Below are 23,291 nucleotides of genomic sequence, written 5' to 3'. Positions count from 1 at the left end.
CCCCCCAGCCACCCAAGGGCCAGGGGTGAAGCCCGTGGCTGCCCCCCCCATCCAATGGGCTGCGGATGGGGGGGCTGATAGCCTTTTGTGATCATGAAAAGAATATTGTTTTTTCCAGCAGTACTACAAGTCCCAGCAAGCCTCCCCCGCAAGCTGGTACTTGAAGAACCACAAGTACCAGCATGCGGGAGAAAAACGGGCCCGCTGGTACCTGTAGTACTACTGGAAAAAAATACCCAAATAAAAACAGGACACACACACCGTGAAAGTAAAACTTTATTTCATACGTCGACACACACATACTTACCTATGTTCACACGCCGACATCGGTCCTCTTCTCCATGTAGAATCCAGGGGTACCTGAAAATAAAAGATCAATATACTCACCTCAACCTGGCTCCAGAGATAAATCCACGTACTTGGAGAAAAAAACAAACCGAACACCCGCTCCATGCCGGACTGAAAGGGGTCCCATGCTGACACATGGGACCCCTATCCCCGAATGCAGAGAGACCTGTCAGTGACAGCTGTCACAGAAAGGTCTCTATAGCCAATCAGGAAGCGCAACTTCGTTGCGCTCATCTGATTGGCTCTGTGCGTCTGAGCAGACAGCGCATCGCACAGCCCAGTCCATTATATTCAATGGTGGGAACTTAGCGGCTAGCGGTGAGGTCACCCGCCGGTCAGCGGCTGACCGGCGGGTGACCCCCCCGCTAGCCGCTAAGTTCCCACCATTGAAAGTAATGGAGCGGCTTTGCGATGCGCTGTCACATCACAGACAGCGCACAGCCAATCAGATGAGCGCCACGGAAGTAGCGCTTCCTGATTGGCTGAAGGGACTTCAGTGACAGGAGTCACGTGATGTCCCGGCATTCGGGAGAAAGGGGTCTGATGTGAAAGCATTGGACCCCTTTCTAGTCCGGTATGGATCGTTGTTCGTTTTTTTGTTTTGCCAAGTACGTGGATTATCTCTGGACCTGGATGTACCTCTGGACGCTGGAAGGTGAGTATAATTTTTTTCACAGGTACCTCGGATCGTCGGAGACCGTGGCAGTCGGCGTGTCAACATAGGTAAGTATGTGTGTGTCGGCGTATGAAATAAAGTTTTACTTTCACGGTGTGTGTGTCCTGTTTTTATTTGGGTATTTTTTTTCCAGTAGTACTACTACAGGTACCAGCGGGCCCGTTTTTCTCCCGCATGCTGGTACTTGTGGTTCTCCAAGTACCAGCTTGCGGGGGAGGCTTGCTGGGACTTGTAGTACTAATGGAAAAAACAATATCTTTTTATTATCACAAAAGGCTATCAGCCCCCCCATCCGCAGCCCATTTGATGGGGGGGGACAGCCTCGGGCTTCACCCCTGGCCCTTGGGTGGCTGGGGGGGGACCCCTTGATTGTAGGGGTCCCCACTCCCCCAGGGTACCCCGGCCAGGGGTGACTAGTTGGGTAGTTAATGCCACGGCCGCAGGGCACGGCATAAAAGTGACCCCCGGCTGTGGCATTATCTGTCCAGCTAGTGGAGCCCGATGCTGGTGTTAAAAATACGGGGGACCCCTACTCTTTTTGTCCCCCGTATTTTTGGCACCAGCACCAGGCGCAGAGCCCGGTGCTGGTTTTAAAAATACGGGGGATCCCTGCCCAATTTTTCCCCTGCATTTTTAGAACCAGGACCAGCTCGAAGAGCCCGAGGCTGGTTATGCTTTGGAGGGGGGACCCCACGCCATTTTTTTTTCGGGTTTTCCCGTTTTTTCCCGTTTTTTAAAATCGCGGCAAAATCCGCCAAATCGGCCGATTTTCGCCCGCGATTCTGGCGAATCCGTTTTTCATTGAATATGGTGAATTCCGGAAGCCACCTTCCGGAATTCACCTGGCGAATTTAGTCGAATTAAAAAACGGCGAAAAATTGCCGCGATTCGCCGTGAATTGCATATACCCCTATGGGGTATATGCAATTGCGGTCGAATTCCCGAAATTGTCGAATTTCAGGGGTCATTTTCGACCAAAAAAATAATCGCCTATGCAATTCAGTGCTTTCCGACCAAAAAACGGACTTCCAAAATTCGACTTTTTGAAATTCGACTTTTTGCAAATTCGACTTTTCTGCAATGATACAAGTGCTGCAATTCAACCAAAGCATATTCAATTCAAGTTTGGAAATTCGACAGCAGTGCTTTTAGACAGCAAATTCGTCATTTTCAATCCGCCACACTTTGGAGGGTGAAAACAAATAAAAAAAATTTAAACATGTTTTTTTTTTTGTTTTTTTGGGGGGGAATAGCAGATCTATTTATATTAGAAGGGATTAGGTACTTTCTTTTTTTTTTTGGAGGCACAAATATTATTTATATATTTTTTAAAATATTATTATTATTATTTTTTTTTATGCTGGAACGGTGAAATCATAAAAAAAATGGCGTGGGGTCCCCCCTCCAAAGCATAACCAGCCTCGGGCTCTTCGAGCTGGTCCTGGTTCTAAAAATGCGGGGAAAAAATTGACAGGGGATCCCCCGTATTTTTAAAACCAGCACCGGGCTCTGCGCCTGGTGCTGGTGCCAAAAATACGGGGGACAAAAAGAGTAGGGGTCCCCCGTATTTTTAACACCAGCATCGGGCTCCACTAGCTGGACAGATAATGCCACAGCCAGGGGTCACTTTTATGCCGTGCCCTGCGGCCGTGGCATTAAATATCCAACTAGTCACCCCTGGCCGGGGTACCCTGGGGGAGTGGGGACCCCTTCAATCAAGGGGTTCCCCCCAGCCACCCAAGGGCCAGGGGTGAAGCCCGAGGCTGTCCCCCCCCATCCAATGGGCTGCGGATGGGGGGGCTGATAGCCTTTTGTGATAATAAAAAGATATTGTTTTTTCCAGTAGTACTACAAGTCCCAGCAAGCCTCCCCCGCAAGCTGGTACTTGGAGAACCACAAGTACCAGCATGCGGGAGAAAAACGGGCCCGCTGGTACCTGTAGTACTACTGGGGAAAAAATACCCAAATAAAAACAGGACACACACACCGTCGACAGTAAAACTTTATTTCATACGTCGACACACACATACTTACCTATGTTCACACGCCGACATCGGTCCTCTTCTCCATGTAGAATCCACGGATACCTGAAAAGAAAAGATCAATATACTCACCTCAGCCATGGTCCAGAGATAAATCCACGTACTTGGCAAAAAAACAAACCGAACACCTGCTCCATGCCGGACTGAAAGGGGTCCCATGCTGACACATGGGACACCTTTCCACGAATGAGACCTGTCAGTGACAGCTGTCACAGAAAGGTCTCTAAGCCAATCAGGAAGCGCAACTTCGTTGCGCTCACCTGATTGGCTGTGCGCTGTCTGTACTGTGACAGCACATCGCAAAGCCGCTCCATTACTTTCAATGGTGGGAACTTAGCGGCTAGCGGTAAGGTCACCCGCCGGTCAGCGGCTGACCGGCGGGTGACCCCACCGCTACCCGCAAAGTTCCCACCATTGAAAGTAATGGAGCGGCTTTGCGATGTGCTGTCACAGTACAGACAGCGCACAGCCAATCAGGTGAGCGCCACGGAAGTAGCGCTTCCTGATTGGCTGAAGGGACGTCAGTGACAGGAGTCACGTGATGTCCCGGCATTCGGGAGAAAGGGGTCTGATGTGAAAGCATTGGACCCCTTTCTAGTCCGGTATGGAGCGGGTTTTTGCGTGTTTTTTTTTTTAAACAAGTACGTGGATTTTACTCTCTGGACGTGGATTTATCTCTGGACGCTGGAAGGTGAGTATAATTTTTTCACAGGTACCCTCGGATCGTCGGAGACCGTGGCAGTCGGCGTGTCAACATAGGTAAGTATGTGTGTGTCGGTAGTGTGTAATAAAGTTTTACTATCAAGGTGTGTGTGTCCTGTTTTTATTTGGGTATTTTTTTCCCAGTAGTACTACAGGTACCAGCGGACCCGTTTTTCTCCCGCATGCTGGTACTTGTGGTTCTCCAAGTACCAGCTTGCGGGGGAGGCTTGCTGGGACTTGTAGTACTGCTGGAAAAAACAATATCTTTTTATTATCACAAAAGGCTATCAGCCCCCCCATCCGCAGCCCATTGGATGGGGGGGGACAGCCTCGGGCTTCACCCCTGGCCCTTGGGTGGCTGGGGGGGGGACCCCTTGATTGAAGGGGTCCCCACTCCCCCAGGGTACCCCGGCCAGGGGTGACTAGTTGGATATTTAATGCCACGGCCGCAGGGCACGGCATAAAAGTGACCCCCGGCTGTGGCATTATCTGTCCAGCTAGTGGAGCCCGATGCTGGTGTTAAAAATACGGGGGACCCCTACTCTTTTTGTCCCCCGTATTTTTGGCACCAGCACCAGGCGCAGAGCCCGGTGCTGGTTTTAAAAATACGGGGGATCCCTGGCCAATTTTTCCCCTGCATTTTTAGAACCAGGACCAGCTCGATGAGCCCGAGGCTGGTTATGCTTTGGAGGGGGGACCCCACGCCATTTTTTTTTCGGGTTTTTCACGTTTTTTTACCGTTTTTTAAAATCGCGGCAAAATCCGCCAAATCGGCCGATTTTCGCCCGCGACTCTGGCGAATCCGTTTTTCATTGAATATGGTGAATTCCGGAAGCCACCTTCTGGGATTCACCTGTCGAATTGAGTTGAATTAAAAAACGGCGAAAATTGCCGCGAATTCGACCGCAATTGCATATACCCCTATGTCTCCAAAAGTACAGTAGCTGGTTATGAAACGAGATGCACAAAGTGAACAAATATATGAAATAAAAATTGGGACCTCATAGGGAGTGTACAAACAAATCCAACTGCTGAACTTAGAGTTTTTATAGCAAGCAGATAACCAAAAGGGACACAATTCCAATTTTTATTCAATAGATCCATCAACACTGGGAAAATATAATAACCCTTGATTTATTAGTGCTCTTTTCCTTGTGCTCTCCATTCAAATACCTACAGTAATTATGTACTAATTATGCAGTAATCCAAAATTTAAAATGTGGAAAACTATTAATGCAATATTGCAGGAATGGTTATATAAAATGAAGAAAAGCAGCCCCCTAAAGTTCATTAGGAATTGAGTGAAAAGTGAAAAAAGGTGAATCTAAGGAAAGTGTAAAATCAGTACTTGTAAAATAGAGATTAGAATGTATGTAGTACATTTAAAGACTTTTGAGGGGTTTCTACAAAGTAATAAGCATAGCACATACTACATTAAAAATAATGATGATTATGATTATTATTATTATTATTATTATTTTGTTGTTTTTATGCATAAGGAACTACAAAATCTACAGCACAATTCAATGGAAAAGTAAAGCATATTACAAAATAAAGAGGACCTAAAGAAAAAGTATAGGACATTCAAGACACATTACTGTACATAAGACATAATAGGCAACATACAGTATATAACAAACAATTGTCGTAACAACATGCGAGGGGAAAGGATGAGTTGGAAGCAGACACTACAGGAAAAAAGTTCCTGTTGAGATGACATTGCAACATAATGAGAATATAATGACAATATACTTAATGTTTTATACTTTTGAAATATTTATATACAATTGTTTTTGATCTTTTAAATATTAGATGTCTTAAAATTTCTCTCACTTGAAAACTTTAATGATATACAGTAATTGGTTTGGTAATTTTTATGACTTAAAACACAATTTATTTTGAGATATTTTTGAATTTCTGCAGTAATTGTAATTAATTATTTTGTTGATGCATTCATATAATCTTAGTGGTTTATACCAGTGGTTCTCAAACTGGGTGCCGTGGCATCCTGGGGTGCCTTGGGCACTTGCAGGGGTGCCTTGTGTTGGTGGCCCAGGACCAATTAAAAATATTTATGGTCAATACAATAGGGAACACCAATGCATGTGGCTTCGAATCATAAAATATGTGGACAAACAGAAACAAATCATGTCCCTTACCACATAACTGAACCTAAGGATGAAATATAAAAACAATTTACTTAATTTAATATTTTATTTCCGAATTTCACTATAAAAAAACGTTTAACCTAGCGGATCTGTGAAAAAAATTCTGATATTCTAGGGCGCCGTAATACAAAAAAGTTTGGAATCCACTGGTTTATACTAAAACTTTATTTTTTTTATCTTTTCAATATCATAATATTTGTTTCAGTAAAGATTGTTTTTGTAAACAAAAAAATACATATTATTCCATTAACTCTTAGTTAATTAGATATGGTATTTGGATTGTCTAATACTTATTTCAAAATACTGTTTAAAAATGTTTTCCATTGCGGCTGCAAATTTACAATGTTCAGATGATTTATTTCTTCTTGACCACCAAAATGCTTAATTTTCCATTTTTCTTTTAGCTGTCAGTAGATGCCATGGATACATATATGTGTGGCAATTTTAAGACCAAAGCAGCCCCCTTCCCTTTCACAGTAACAACACTATTTTGTTCTTACAAATTGTTAATTACAAGTTGCTATATTGTTTTTAGCTAAATTTCACAGTGAATTAAAATTTGTTTTCAAAATGATTGCAGCCAAAACTTATTTTTAATATTAAATACACAAGATGCACAAAATAGTTACCGGTAACTAAAACATAAAATATTATTTTATAAATAAATAGTTGAAATAAAACCATAAAATGTTGAAGTTAAATAATCTTTGAGAAGAAAAATGCATCATTACAGAACCTCAGCAAACCAATAATTGCAAGTGTATTAAAGTGCATAAAAAGGAATTTCACTTAATTTCCCTGAGGTGACATATTCTGAAAATTGTTTATCCATATCAAAACGGCTTTATAATAGTGAAAAAGTAAAGAAAATTAATTGCAATTACAAGGCTAATTTCCTTACTAATAAAAATATATTATATCAGTTTCATTAACATTGTATTTTTTTTTCATAAAAAATACTGAATTGTAACTAATAACCTTTAATCACTTCTGTTTTCAAACTATATCCAATGATCCTATTGGAATTTGTAGAAATCATAAATCTGGTATATTGCAAATATGGGAATTCTATTAAATTACATGTGTTTTCCCAAACAAAAGATGCAGTATAGAGCAAATGTGGGGTAAGGCAAACAATTTAATAAATATACATTTGTAATAAAAATTATAAACCTAGATACTGTAGGCAATACACGTAACTTGCTTTTGAGAGCATACTGGAGGGAATTTTATTACTGGGCAAATGCCACCGTGCTTTCCGCACATATCAGCCACTTAAGGTACCCTGGAATCAGAAGTTTCCTCTGCTCCCTATGGAATGTATGGCAGTACTTGTTATGTGAATGGCCATTATGCTCGGCTGCACACATATTAGCCAATTACAGTATCTCAGACATCTAAAATTTTCTTATGCACCTTCATGTATAGTTAGGCAAAATATGTGGAGGCCGCTGAAATTTGCTAAGGTTGGGTTACCAGGACAGAGCTTCTGAAAAACCTCTGTCACGGCGAATGCCTAAAAGCACAGGGATTACCATGCATTTTGGGCTTGCACAGCTGTCGGCTGGTGCACGTGTCAGTGGGGAAGCGAGATATGGAGCCAAAGCTTGGTATTCTGGAGCTTGGTAAATCCTACTTCCATTGCAGCATCCATAGGGGGGTACTACTTTTGCAGTCTGTAATGAACAAATTGTGGCAGATACTGTATCAGAAATACAGTATCTGCTATAGTCTCCCCTTTTTACATTTAGGGAATACTTCACTTTTGCGTGAATGCCCCGAAAACATCTGTTCTCAAGGAATGTCCCGCAAAATAGCTTTAACAAATATGCCCTATGATATGGTTAACACCCCCTTTATTTTTCTTCAAGCATCTAAATTTTCATTAGAGCAGGCAATGAACCTACAGTACATGTAGTTTACAACAAGTCATTATCATGTAACACCTCTTAACAGGCATATACTGTATACAGTACAGTATGTGCATTATTGCTGGTGTGCATGAGCCACATTTACATTAGCGCACTGATCTTATTGATCTTTACATTCGTGACAACACACATTTCCATCCTCTCCAGCAGCAATTTTTTGTTACATGCAAAATACCATGTGAATCTGCAATCACACATATGTATGTGTTTACTTTCTGAGCCAGCACAGTACAAACTATCTTAAGGGTAGAGAAAAGAAGATTCTGCTGGGGAACTTTTTTGTATGTTTGTAATATTGAAATAAGTTCAAACTTAACCGTTATTAAATATCAATTAAGAGTGCCCCAACAACAAGTCTTCTCTTCTCTACTTTTGAGATATTCTATATCTGAGTCTTGGTGGGAGCATCACCAACGTCTTACTTCTCCATAATGGCTATAAATTTTACAGTTGGTAACTACAATTATTTACTTAGACCTCCTATACTCTACTCAGACCATCTTAGCTGACGTTAGTCTAGAAGAAGTACAGTATCTTGTGCAAACTCTAGCCCTTTTTGTTTTTGCACAGACAAATCATGCAAAATATGCTATTTGAATTGGCATAGTACTCGCTCTCTGTATATTTGCAAGTGTATGAGCACATGTGTGTGTATTTGGTGACGGTGTCACTGTCATTGCAGAGAGGAACACATTTTTAAGGATTTTAAGTTGCATTTTACAATTCCCTATTAGTAGCTGACAAATAAGCACATGTGCATTGAAGTTGCAGTAATGTAGTAAAACAGTTTTCTTTAATAAAATTTTTTTTAACAACTGTTCCTCACAGTGCAGCTTCAAATATTACACTAATTGTCAGTTTCTAGTCTTATTTTATTAAATAGCACACACATCTTCCACAGCACTTTGCAGAGCATATTTCAGCCATACACATCAGTTCCTGGCCCAGTGGGAACTTACAATCTATGGGTCTATGGCCCTCATTCCGAGTTGATCGGTCGCAAGGCGAATTTAGCAGAGTTACACACGCTAAGCCGCCGCCTACTGGGAGTGTATCTTAGCATCTTAAAATTGCGACCGATGTATTCGCAATATTGCGATCACAAACTACTTAGCAGTTTTAGAGTAGCTCCACACTTACTCTGCCTGTGCGATCAGTTCAGTGCTTGTCGTTCCTGGTTTGACGTCACAAACACACCCAGCGTTCGCCCAACCACTCCCCCGTTTCTCCGGCCACTCCTGCGTTTTTTCCGGAAACGGTAGCGTTTTCAGCCACACGCCCATAAAACGCCGTGTTTCCGCCCAGTAACACCCATTTCCTGTCAATCACATTACGATCGCCGGAGCGATGAAAAAGCCGTGAGTAAAAATACTATCTTCATTGTTAAATTACTTGGCGCAGTCGCAGTGCGAATATTGCGCATGCGTACTAAGCGGATTTTCATTGCGATGCGAAGAAAAATACCGAGCGAACGACTCGGAATGAGGGCCTATATACAGTACTAAGCCTTGGGGGTATATTCAATTAGGGTTGGATTGATTCCGACATGCATTTGTCGGAATGGATCCGACAACCCCTATTCAATCTCATCTCAATTCGACTTTTAAAAAGTCGAATTGAGATGAGGGACCCAGAGGAGGAGAGAGGGGGGGGGGGCCAGCGGGGAGAGCCGCGGGCAGACGGAGGAGATCAGCGCTACAGTAGCGCTGCAGGAGGTTGTCTCACAGCCGCCCGACCTCACGGCAGTGTCCACCCGGCTCCAGCAAGCGCTTCTCTCCCCTGTATGCCCTGCGGCTATCCCCCGTATCCCTGCGGCTCCCCCCCCCCCTCTCCTCCTCTGGGTCCCACATCTCAGTCCAACATTTTTTTATGTCGGACTGAGATGGTCAGAAACGGGGCCAAATCCTTTCGAATTTGGCCCCGTTTCCATCAAAACTACGTGAATTGGCAGCTATACCGCCGATTCACGTACTATTCGACAAGTCGAATTTAACGACTTGTCAAATAAAAATGCTTGGGACTGAATAGGTCGAATCACAATTCGACCTTAAAAAGTAGAAAACTGCAGTCCTTTCGACAGATGGCAGCTTTCGACACTAATTGAATATACCGCCTGAAGAGAGATAAAGTTGACTGAGATAAAGTATGAGCCAATCAGCTCCTTCTCATTTGTCAAACACAGCCTGTAAGATGGCAGTTAGGAGCTGATTAGTGGGTACATAGGGCTTAATTCAGAGTTGATCGCAGCAGCAAATTTGTTAGCAGTTGGGAAAAACCATGGGGGTCATTCTGACCCGATCGCACGCTGCACTTCCTCGCAGCCATGCGATCAGGTCATAACTGCGCATGCACTGCGGCCGCATTGCGTAGGCGCGTTGTTGCCTGGCGACGGCCGTCGCCGGCCAGCGACGCCGCAAATGAAAAAAGCGGTCGCAGTGGCGACTGCAAGAAGATTGACAAGAGGAAGGCGGAACCGGGCGTCAACTCACCGTTTTCGGGGAGTGGTGAGTCCAACGCAGGCATTTGGAGGGCGGATGTCTGACGTCAATTCCGGGACTTGCAACGCTGGATCGATCGCACAGAGTAAGTACCTCATACCCTGGTCTTCTTTTACACAAAACTTTTTTTGCATAGCAGGGCTGCACAAGCATTCGCAGCCCTGCTATGCAGAAATACATTCCCCCATAGGCGTCCGATCAACTCGGAATGCCCCCCCCCCCATGTGCACTGCAGAAGGAGGGGGGGTAGATATAACATGTCCAGAGAGAGTTAGATTTGGGTGGGGTGTGTTCAAACTGAAATCTAAATTGCAGTGTAAAAATAAAGCAGCCAGTATTTACCCTGCACAGAAACAATATAACCCACTCAAATCTAACTCTCTCTGCACATGTTATATCTGCCACACTTGCAATGCACATGCTAACAAATTTGCTGCTGCGATCAACTCTGAATTACCCTCATAGACCCCTATGTTCACTATCACATGTACATACATACAGTACATACATACAAACATACACATACACATAAATAAATATACTGTACATTACTCTAAAATGTCATTACAAGTCACAAAACAATGATCTGATTTACAATAAAAGTATCACTCAAAACTTCTTCAGCACTTTGAGAGTACAGTACTCTGGATGTGGAGGGTAATTTGAAAAACTTTGAGAGGCATGATTATATATATTTGGTCCAATCAAATAACTAAACATTAATATTGCTCATTTAGGAGTATAAATTACTCATAAGAAAATATTAATGTTGACAGGGAAACATTGTGCTGCACTGTCATTTGACAACATAAAGCAAAAAATATATACATTTTTTTAAGCTTAGAGGCTGAAAACACAAGGAAAGGGAACATAACAAAGAGCCAAGTTGAGACAGCTGGAAAAACTGTTCTGTCTTATATAGTAATTGCATTAATAGGTGCATGCTGCATTCTCTATGGACCTCTACATACATCTAAATCCATGAACAAGGCTGAAGCAAATCACTTCAGTGGCCCAAGGGAGGTCATTGACTCAGTCCTCACTGCTTGGCACCTTCATTAGCTAGACCAATATGTGGTGTAATTATTTCTTTTTCTTTGCCCAGGTTCAACGCATACTGATATACCCACAATATACAAGTCGTATTCTGGCTAGCCTCATTATCAAATTCATCTTAGGTTCCCAGGAGTAACTATGTACAGTATGTTTAACAAGATCAATCTGCCATAGCTGCAAGCTTCTATAGATGTAACAGTATAAGAAATTCTGCTGTTTTGTAGACAGACAGACAGACAGATCGATAGATAGATCTATGTTCAACCTATCTACTGTAGGGAATTGTGAATGGCTTTAAATTCCTTAATATATTACATAGTAACATAGTAACATAGTATTTGAGGTTGAATAGAGGCAAATTCCCCATCGTGTTCAACCTGTTTTAAGTTGTGATGATTCTACATACTTGCTAAATAATGTTTTATGACTAGTTAGCTACTATAACTCATTTTACCCCAGGATTAACCACGTTGATATTTTAAGTATTATAACCTTGGATATCTTTTTCATTCAGAAATGTATCCATTCCTTTTTTAAATCCAATTACAGAGTCCGCCATTACCACCTTCTCTGGCAGGGAATTCCACATCCTGATTGCCCTAACAGTGAAGAACCCTTTCCTCCATTGCGTTCTGAACTTTCTCTCCTAGAGTCGCAGCGAGTGCCCACGTGTCCTAAACTGTGTTCTTTTAATAAATAATTCCTCTGATAACTCTTTGTGATGTCCCTTTACATATTTGAAGATATTAATAATATCTCCTCTAAGGAGCCTCTTTTCTAGTGTATACATATTCAGCCTAGTAAGTCTTTCCTTATAGTCCAGTCCTTCTAGGCCTTTAATCAGTTTAGTAGCTCGCCTTTGAACACTTTCGAGTTCACTGATGTCTTTTTTATGCAATGGTGCCCAAAACTGAACACAATATTCCAGGTGCGGACGTACCAATGCCATATACAGCAGCATGATTAAAAATCTGTAAAATACATAGACATGGAAAGTTATTTAAGCGCAGATACAACAAGATGTGTATACTTTGCACCAGTCATTATTAAGTTGTCATTTATGTCACTGCTTTATCATAAGGCAACAATCTGTGGCATATTTAGGGGACACTGAATATTCAGCTTAGACTCTTTGATGGATTTGCCCAATGTATGTGCAGTCAATAGCAGCCATGACATTAGGCATGCCTGCAACACTATAAAAAATTACCCTGACTGTATGCCACTGTAACTCATGGCTAGGGAAGCAGATACAGGTGTCAATCAGAGGCTTAAATGCTGTCAGAACCTGGCTGAGGTAAAGGGTGGCAGTGGAATGAGATATCACTAGCACTCTACCAGTAAAATACTGAAAATTCCCATTAGCCAGAAAGTGCAACACACTCAGAAGCTTATGCAGGACTGAGATAGTGTGTGAGCGTGATGTTTCAGGGTATTGGTCTAGTTTGACTTGGTCAGACAGATGAAATATGTTCGTGCGGTTGAGCGGAAACATCTGCATGACCTTACCATCAGAAAATGAGTTCACGTTCAAACACCCGATTAAAAAACATTGCCTGCTGGGCCTGTTCAGTTTCTTTTGCCCTAAGGGGGTAATTCTGAGTTGATCGCAGCAGCTAGTTTGTTAGCAATTGGGCAAAAACATGTGCACTGCAGGGGGGGGGGGGCAGATATAACATTTGCAGAGAGAGTTAGATTTGGGTGGGTTATTTCGTTTCTGTGCAGGGTAAATACTGGCTGCTTTATTTTTACATGTATTTTAGATTTCAGTTTAAATACACCCCACCCAAATCTAACTCTCTCTGCACATGTTATATCTGTCCCCCCTGCAGTGCACATGGTTTTGCACAACTGCTAACAAATTTGCTGCTGCGATCAACTCAGAATTAGGCCCTAAGGGGGTAATTCTGAGTTGATCGCAGCAGGAAATTTTTTAGCAGTTGGGCAAAACCATGTGCACTGCAGGGGAGGCAGATATAACATGTGCAGAGAGAGTTAGATTTGGGTGGGTTATTTTGTTTCTGTGCAGGGTAAATACTGGCTGCTTTATTTTTACACTGCAATTTAGATTGCAGATTGAACTCACCACACCCAAATCTAACTCTCTCTGCAAATGTTATATCTGCCTCTCCTGCAGTGCACATGGTTTTGCCCAACTGCTAAAAAATTTCCTGCTGCGATCAACTTGGAATTACCCCCTAAGTTCCTTCAGCCTGGTAGTAGAGCCTCTGATACCCCAGTCATGTGCTCTGCAGAGCTATAGAAGACAAATTTGTCATCTTTCAGTCACAAACATGTATGCAGCTAATTTGGAAAGTATGAAAAGTATACTGGAAAGTATGTGTGTTTCTTGTATTGACCTATGCATGCACGATCCACTAAACATTTTGCACAGGTGTACAGTTACAGTAATTGCTTTTTTTTTTTTTTTTTTTTTTTTTTTTTACTTCCAAATAAGAATCAGGCCCATAGTCATCAAAGAGTAGAACAATTGAAAGCACCAGAATGGTTGACCTACCTAGAGGTTAATTAGGGCCTTCTCCAAATGTACATTTTTACAGATGATCTTTTTGGCACTGTAATACAGGTACAGCACCAGACTTTCATCTGTATCACTTATAATGTGTTCAACATTTCCATGTAATATCTATCATTCATGTGAGACCATTAGTGGTGCCATCGTTTGACAGTGTAGGTCATACCTTACTCAGGACTTCCTTTCCATGGCAGAGAAATAGGAGACTTCCCTTGTTCCCCAATGCAATGACAAGATTAATGGGTGAAGTGACATCAGTTTTATTAAACCAGAACACTCAGTGACCTCAATTAACCCTGCGGTCTACCGCAGACCGCAGGATTCCCACCATAGAGTATAATGGAGGTTGCGCTCCTTCATTATACACTATGGCCTCCGCTGGACTGACAAACCAGGACCCGTCTGCCAATCAGGAGAGCGCTATGATGTGGCGCTCCCTGATTGGCTTGTGGCTCCTGAAGTGACAGTAGTCACGGGGGGGGCGGGGGGGGTCAGCATTCGCGTAAAAGGGGATCCATGTGTAAACATGGACCCCCTTTAGTTTGAGGGTTCGGGTTTCTCATTTATTTTTTTTGTTAACCCCTCGAATGCCTATTGGAAAGAAGAGGACTAGACACAAGGGGTAGGTAAGTATTTTATTTTTCTTTACAGCGATCGTGGATGTTACGGGACAAGTGGACGTGAATGGCTACGTTTGATGTAGGTAAGTATGTGTAAGTGTGTGTATGTATGTGAGTGTGAGTGTGCAAGTATGATTTATTAAAGTTTTACTGTCACGGTGTCTGTGTGTTTATTGTAATACAGGTTGAGTATCCCATATCCAAATATTCTGAAATACGGAATATTCCGAAATACAGACTTTTTTGAGTGAGAGTGAGATAATGAAACATTTGTTTTTCGATGGCTCAATGTACAAAAACTTTGTTAAAATATTGTATTAAATGACCTTCAGGCCGTGTGTATAAGGTGTATATGAAACATAAATGAATTGTGTGAATGTACACACACTTTGTTTAATGCACAAAGTTATAAAAAATATTGGCTAAAATTACCTTCAGGCTATGTCTAGAAGGTGTATATGGAACATAAATGCATTCTGTGCTTAGATTTAGGTCCCATCATCATGATATCTCATTATGGCATGCAATTATTCCAAAATACGGAAAAATCTGATATCCAAAATACCTCTGGTCCCAAGCATTTTGGATAAGGGATACTCAACCTGTATTTATTTTGTTGTAGAACTACAGGTACCAGCGGGCCCATTATTTCCCCGCATGCTGGTACTTGTGGTTCTCCAAGTACTAGCATGCGGGGGAGGCTTGATGGGACTTGTAGTTCTACAGCAAAATACAATATTATTTTTATCACTTTCAAGGCTATCAGCCCCTCATCCACTGCTCAGGGATGGGGGGACAGCTCCGGGCTTCATCCCTGGCCCTTGGGTGCCCGGAAGGGGGACCTTGATTTAAGGGGTCCCCACTCCCCCAGGGAACCCTGGCAAGGAATGACTAGTTGGGGGGTTTGTGATGCTTTGTCCGCAGGGACCTATATAAAAGTGTCCCCCGGCTGCAGCGTCATCTCCCTGGCTAGTGGAGCTCGGTGCTGGTTTCAAAAATATGGGGGATCCCTACTTCTTTTGTCCCCCGTATTTTTGGAACCAGGACCAGTCCAAGAGCCCGGGGCTGGTTATGCTTTTGGGGGGGACCTGCCCGTCGTTTTTTTATTTTATTTTAAACAGTTTGTTTACTGTTCCATACAGTTCTCACTGATCTGTGCATGCTTCTGACCTGGTAATAAAAACATGACCAAAAACCGCATGTTTTTATTACTAAAAATCGCATGTTTCCTTTACTAAAAATCACCAATAATCATATGTGAATTCCATTTTAACCTTAAAATTTGCACCCTATTACATTTGCGATTTTTAGTAAAAAAATCACAAGTTAGAAAAATGTGCGATTTGGTGCGATTTTTATTAGACACCTAAAAAATTGCACCAAAAAATTGCACCCTATTACATCTAGCCCTATATGATCGACAGTGAAAAGGTCTACATGGTCATTAGATCAGCACTGAATAAGGTCGACAGGTAAAAAGGGTCTGCACTAGAAAAGGCCAACAGGGAAAATGGTTAGCACAAGAAAAGCTTGACACAACATTTTTGCATTTTTTGTGTGTGTCATTTTCACTCTAACAACGTGGACCCCCAATTAGTGCATCCCCTTGCATGGCAAGTGAGGTTACTATTTCCAATTGTTGTCCACGTGGACAGCAAAGTCGGAAAAAGTTTTTTAAAAAGTGAAAGGATAAAAGAAAACTCATGTCAACCATATGTGTTTTGACTATAGGCATGTGGACCTTTTGAACTTGTCAACCATAAGCACCGTCGACCTTTCATAGGTCGACCTAATGACCACGTTGACCTTTTGACCATGTCAAGCTAATACATATCGACCTTACGGTGTCGACCTAGTGACTATCTAACTAGACAGATCTATAGACCGCATAAGGTAAAAGTTTATAGCAACATACACAATGCAATACAGTAGTAGTTGAACAAGCCAAATATGGCTAACAATACAATATCTCAATCAAAATACTTTAACATGGCTGTTGCCATTAGTAACCCTACCAGACTTAAATAAATTGAATAAATTGTTATCAGTGCAAATGTCATCTCATAAGCAGTTTCATTATGAGCTCTATGTTTCACAGTTCTATGAACAATACAAATGAATATCATGTTACTTACAAGAAGTGCTTTCATTGCTGTGCCCTGTGATTCGAGCAGGAATAAAAGCAATTTGTCTTACCAGAGAGTTTGGCAACGAAAACACACAATTTAAATATCAGTAAGTATAGATAATACAATAAATGGCAAACAATAAAATGGCGGGTGAATAAGTTCTGTAATACAGAGACAAAACAAGGGCCCTCATTCCGAGTTGTTCGCTAAGTTTTTCGTTCGCACAGCCTATTAGTAAAGTTGCGTTAATGTAGTAAATTTGCGAACATCCGCCCCCAACGTATTTTAGCACATTCGCACGCATTATTACACAAAGTGGGCGTACGGCAAATGACATCGCAACAATGCGAAATCCTCGCAGCAATGCGAACCCATCGCATAAACACATACTTCTTCGTACAAATACTAAGTTGTAGTATATTTACACATTTTTCAGTTAAAGTGATCACTTTTGCTGAAAAACGCACCACAATTTGTTTTTATACTATTAAGTGGACTAACACCTTCCAAATCAAAGTCCACAAGCCCTCCTCAATAACAAATCCAATTAGTGAATTAATTGAAATGGTCATGATCAATTAAGTATTTGTTGAAATCCCAGAAAAACACTTTGTAGCCATAAAATAACCTCCTTTTATTTACATGTTTAATATAAATATAGATGTTTGCAATGTGCTTGGTCTAATGTGTTTGTAGAATTTATTAAAGTAGAGTTTTTGTATGTGAATGAAGGTGTATGCATGTTTAAAAAGCCAATAACATGTTTTAGTTGTTGATTTAAAATAACTTACGTTAGATGTTTGAAATGTTTAAGGTAAGAAATGTTTGTTCTGCAATCTGCTGTTCCTTTATTGCATGACTAAATAATAAAGAGCCGCTGAAGTTTTTAAATTTATTAGTTTATTTTTTTTTAAAAGTGGAATACTGATATTATCATTTTTTATAATATTTTTAATTATAATCATAAAATTAACAAAATTTTTGCATGGCGTCCAAAAGCCCCACCAAGGCCTGGAGATGGCGCCTCATACTGCAAACTATATCCTGCAAGGATGTTGGATCTCCAACGGCAACATCTGTAATTAAGAGATAACAAACATTACTAACTTACTCACATTGCTTATTAGCCTAGCAAGGCACAAAGCACACTTTAATGCATGCAGGTCCAAACTGCATTCCTCCTGCTTGTGTGAAACTACATATACCAGCAGTCGTTGACTCAGTTTTGGTGCCAGGGAATGAAAAACCTGTGTAAGGGCATGCTGGGATGTGTAGTTTTTCTACAGTTGCAGTTGCGCAGTTTGGACAGGCCTGCTTAATGGCAAAGTTGATACATCATGACTGTTTTAGGGTTCAATCATTAGCCTTAAAAAAAGCCAGCATGCTCAGTTTTTTTGTGTGACTTATTCCAATTGTAAAGAGCATGGCCTACATTTGCTCCTATGTGATTTCATTGTAAGATGTAGCGTTGGCCATAGCAAACAAGGCTAAATAAATTTAATAACTTGTAGAAGTTGTTCCCCAATAGTCAAGATTAATTGTATTGTTTGTTCTGGGCAACATCCCATGTTAAAGTTATGGTGGTAATTCCAAGTTGATTGCAGCTTTAAAAATTTAAGTAGTTGCTCCAAACCATTTGCACTGCAGGGGAGGCAGATATAACATGTGCAGAGAGAGTTAGATTTGGGTGGGATGTGTTCAATCTTCTATCTAATTAGCACATTAAAAATAAAGCAGCCAGTATTTACCCTGCACAGAATCAAAATTACCCAATCACATCTAACTCTCTCTGCACATGTTATATCTGCCTCCCCTGCAGTGCACATGGTTTGGCCCAACTGCTAAAATTTGTCCGGCATGCAAACATCTTGGATTTTAACCCCTATGTTCCATCTTCAACACTGTTACACCATGTTGCCATTCATTCACATCCTTTATTTGTGGCATTATTTAAAAGGGGTTTGGTCCTGCCTCCTCACACTGCATATCAATATCTTCCGAAGGCCACCATATCATAGCATTCCCACACTCCCTGAAAGCTGCCCTTACTAAATAAGTGCAAACAGGGTTTATTTGAATGTTTTTTCATTTTGTGAATGTAACTTTCCCACCACAAATCAGTGTGTCATTAGTCTACATAACAAAGTGAAGCATGTGTTTTGTAAGTTAAAATTTTCTGACTACACAGGCCCAAGTGTAAATCGACAACAACATACTAAACTCCACTCAGGTCTAACTGTTGGCCTTCAAAACTAACACATATAAACCCTGTTGTCCTGCCAACCCTGGCTACCTAATGAGTGTCAACCTAGAGTGGACACACAAAATATTGCACACATACACACTGTACATATAATGACACTCACAAATATGTAAAGGCAACATGTACACCATGATGAAAATATCCAAATTTTGTCCTGGGGACAAGAATTCAAACAGTACAACCCTGCATGTTTTGGCATTGTAAGTGTAAGTGGGTAATCATTTCGACACCAAAACAAAACTTACTTTCCACGGCAACATCCTGACTCCCGGAATGTTCGTCAGGGGCTTCCTGTGCCCATTCACTGGGTGGTGAGCTTGGCATGATCGGTGAAGCCGGCTGAGGGATGGTGAAAGGAGGAGGGATTGGGGAAGGAGGAGGGATTGGGGAAGGAGGATGGATTGGGGAAGGAGGAGGGATTGGGGAAGGAGGAGGGATTGGGGAAGGAGGCTGGATTGGAGCAACAATTTCAGAGGGGGGGTCTGATTGCGAGGGCGAGGGGGGTGGAGAGAAATGTAAGGCAATAGAGGGTGAGGGGGGTTCAGATGGGGATGACGAAGATGAAGGAGAAGGGGTATGGGAAGGAGGAGAAGGGGTCCCAGAAAGAGATGGAGAGGTGTGGTGAGAAGGGGAATGGAAAGTGGAGTGGGCCAGGGAAGATGAGGGGGCCTTGGAAGATGAGGTGGACTGGGAAGATGATGGGGACTGGGAAGCTGAGGGGGACTGTGAAGGGGAGGGGGAGTGAGAAGGGGAGGGGGACTGTGAAGGGGAGGGGGAGTGAGAAGGGGAGGGGGAATGAGAAGGGGAGGGGGAGTGAGAAGGGGAGGGTGAGTGGGAAGGGGAAGGGGGTGGGGAGTTGTGCCGTTGTTGTTGTCCTAGAATGTAAATATTGTAAACATTGTTAAATTATGCAAAATTACATAGTATTCATTTGTTCATATCAATGTTCTGTTACATATTTTTTTTTTAATATATTTTATTTTGAAACTCAAACATGTTAAGATCCTCTTCATGTTGGCCACGGCAAATAAAATGTTTCCAAACGTGAACTTTGAAGCTCATTCCTTAATCTAGTCCATTGAGTCATAGTGATTGGTCTAGGCACCATCACCAGATTAGTATTCAAGGCACCTTATTATATAGCCAGCACTGATCCAGTATTTTGGACCAGTTTCCAGGCTGCTTCTTATTTCTTGAAAACATGCACTTGTTTCGTGTCACTTTACTACAGTCAGTACTGTTTTCCCTAACCACACACACTGTCCTAATTTCCAAAAAAATACACTGAAGGATGCAATTAGCCTACCACTTACTGTAAAATCTTGGTAATTCCAAGGGGATTACAGCAGGAATTTATTTAGCATTTGGCCAAAAGCATGTGCTCTGCAGGGGTTGCATATATAACATGTGCAGAGAGAGTTAGATTTGGGTGTGTTTAGAAATTATGGCCATGGAAAATCCAGCCTGTTTTATTTTAACACTGCAAATTTAAAAAATGCTTTAACACACACCACCACAATCTTACACACTCTGCACATGTTACATATGCTTCCCCTGCAGTGCACATGGTTTTGCACAATGGTTTTCAACAATGCGTCGGAAACAAAGAAAAACAAGCAAACATTAGCACATTTTAAGCTAAAAATCGTATGTAATGTAACTTACTTCGTGTATGGAGAGCACGGATTTGCTGGCGGATCTCCGCCAACAGATCTGGAGTCCGCCTGCGGAGATCACTCCAGCGCCTCTCCAGCTGGATGATTGTCCGCCTGCTGCGGACGCGAGTCCGCAGCAGGCGGCGGACCTCCGCGTAGGCCTCGCGCTTCACCCGATTGGGGATGAAGCGCCCAACGCGGCCTACGCGGCGGTCCATCACCGCCACCAGCACGCGGAGCTCCCGCCTGGAGAACGGTGCTGCACGCATCATGGCAATGGCGTTTTCCTTATTTGGGCATATATTTATAGTGTCTGGTAGCATGTGATTGGCCAAAAATATGTCATTTCTAATAACTTTATTGATCTTTGCAATGCTGTGAAGAGCAGAGTGTTATTTTGCACGAGCGGAAATTCGCATTAGCAGAAGCGAAAATGTTTGTTAGAAACAATTAGATAAAACACACAGAGACAGACTTTACTGAAAATTACTAAACATATCTGTGTACTCACCACAGGTCGTGTGATCATTCAGCTGGACAGTCACAAAGTGTCAAACATTGAGTATCATTTGTTTGTGTGTTTGTTTACATAATCAGGATTTGAGGATATAAAATAAATAAGGACACTATTTATTAACATTACAGTATTTAAATTATTACATAAACATTGTCAGCTTAACGTGTTTTTGTTTTTTATGTTTAAAAAGAAAAAACCATTCAAACACAACAACAGCATTCCCAAATCACTTTACAAGAACATACTAAATGCAATCATGTTTAAAAATACATAAGCATACTGGGTTGTATTATTTGTGCAAATATAAATGGGAAAAACACTATACCTGAAATGTTCTGCTACGATTCTTGCCCTCACTTGGCTCCCCCTCCGTGTCACACTCCCCCCACCGAAGCGTGGCACAACCCCTGGCTCCTCATCAGGCAATTCCTCTGCCTGAGGAAGCTCAACACTACTCCTTACCGCGATATTATGGAGTATTGCGCACAGGACCACTATTTTACTTGCCATCTCCGGCGAATACATGATGTCGCCACCCGTGCGGTGGAGCACACGAAAGCGCCCTTTCAGGACACCAATTGTGCGCTCCACCAGCTGCCTAGTGGCAGTAAGCGCGGAGTTAAATGCCATCTGTGGTCCTGGCCTGGGATTACGGTAAGGAGTCATGAGCCAGGGGGTGCAAGGATATCCACGGTCTCCTGTTGGAATAAGAGCCACATTTTAGATCTCAAATTTCATATATTGTTGTTACTTTTTAACTAAAAAATTTGAGCAACAACTCACCCAATAACCACATGTCTGGTCGTTGACTTGATCTTAATCTCTGCCATATCCCTGATTGTCTAATGACATACGCATCATGGGAACTTCCTGTAAACTTTGCGTTCAGGGAAAGGATCTGGAGGGATGGCCCACAAACAACCATTACATTCAGAGAATGAAACAGTTTCCTGTTTCTATAAATTTCTTCATTATGTCTTGGTGGCTGAATAGCAACATGTGTGCCATCCACAACCCCAATAACATGTGGGAAGCGACTACCACCTTCCGCAAATTGCCGCTTCACCACATCTAGGGCACCAACATCCAAAGGCATAGCAATAAATTGCTTAACACGCTTGATGAAAGCCTGGCAGACACGTCGCAGGACCTTACTGAACTGGCCCTGCGACATGCCAACCAGGTCTCCAACAACATGCTGGAATGATCCTGTGGCCAAAAAATGTAACACTGCAAGGAATTGTGTCAATGGTGGTATTGCTGTAGGATACCGAATTTCAGACTCCAGATCACTCTCTATTATGGAGAGAGTGTCTAGGATTAGATGTGGTGGCAGCCGGTATCTACGCACCACCACATCATCTGGCATCCCAAAAAGTATGACACGGGTTCTGAAAATTGGTGGCCTAGCACGCCTCCGTTGCCTTGGTTGATGAGGAGCCGGCTGTGGTTGTGGGGCTGGCGGTTGGGGTGGGAGTGCTGGCGTGGGTTGGGGAGGTAGGGCTTCTGCCGCAATATGTATTGACATCACACACTTTTTGGAGAGAATGTTAAGAAATGTCAATTAAAAAAAAAACAAAGTTTTCCAAAATTTTACACAATAACTGTTTTTACAATTGTGGTGTCAACTTACTGCAGGAGCGTACATTTTTTCTGTGTTGAATTCATGTCAAAAATGCAAAAATAAAAAGCAAATAAAACTAAATTTAATATTTGGATATAAAAAACATATATTAATGCAAAAAATCTTTTGAAAAAAAAAATAAAAAAAAAAATAAGAAATTTAGTACCTAGTCCAGGAAAGACCAAAACTACTTTGCAGATCAATCCTGGAAACCCCAAACACTTTGTTTAGCAAACTTTACACAAAAAATTATTAAAAAAAAAAAAAAAAAACAAGCACCAACACAGGCCAACGACACTTACCTGCTCCTAAAGAAATAAAGTCTTGTTTTTGTGGACCACACCCAAAAATAAAGACAAAATTGGTTTTTCTCACCAAAAAAACAAAACCTACAAGAGAACACAAATGACAGTCAAAAACAGCATACAGACACTTCCAACAAACAAACTCCAACACAGGCCAACGACACTTACCTGCTCCTAAAGAAATAAAGTCTTGTTTTTGTGGACCACACCCAAAAATAAAG

The 23,291-nt window shown here is 41.9% G+C and overlaps 1 protein-coding gene across 1 annotated transcript; it reads right to left on the bottom strand.

Moving 5' to 3' along the window:
* Window positions 1–17,598: 17,598 nt before the first annotated feature.
* Window positions 17,599–21,937, bottom strand: LOC134992005 (uncharacterized). The gene is made up of 5 exons (XM_063950758.1): window positions 21,925–21,937; window positions 21,467–21,555; window positions 21,136–21,157; window positions 19,215–19,844; window positions 17,599–17,782 (listed from the first exon to the last, which is right to left on the bottom strand). Exons 1-5 carry the CDS (start codon window positions 21,935–21,937, stop codon window positions 17,676–17,678), a joined length of 861 nt encoding a protein of 286 aa, XP_063806828.1. The 3' UTR covers window positions 17,599–17,675.
* Between the last annotated feature and the right edge of the window lie 1,354 nt (window positions 21,938–23,291).

The sequence above is a fragment of the Pseudophryne corroboree genome, chromosome 2 (assembly GCF_028390025.1).
Source record: "Pseudophryne corroboree isolate aPseCor3 chromosome 2, aPseCor3.hap2, whole genome shotgun sequence".
Taxonomy (NCBI): Eukaryota; Metazoa; Chordata; class Amphibia; order Anura; family Myobatrachidae; genus Pseudophryne; species Pseudophryne corroboree.
The sequence above is the reverse complement of the archived record's forward strand: the minus strand, read 5'-3'. Positions and strand labels throughout refer to the sequence as shown.

Excerpts from the sequence above, each read along its gene's own strand:
- LOC134992005 (XM_063950758.1), bottom strand. Across the intron at positions 21,158-21,466 it reads ATCGTAGCAGAACATTTCAG|CTGAATGATCACACGACCTG; the intron begins GTATAGTGTTTT and ends GTGACTGTCCAG. Across the intron at positions 19,845-21,135 it reads GAATGATCACACGACCTGTG|GACAACAACAACGGCACAAC; the intron begins GTGAGTACACAG and ends TTTACATTCTAG.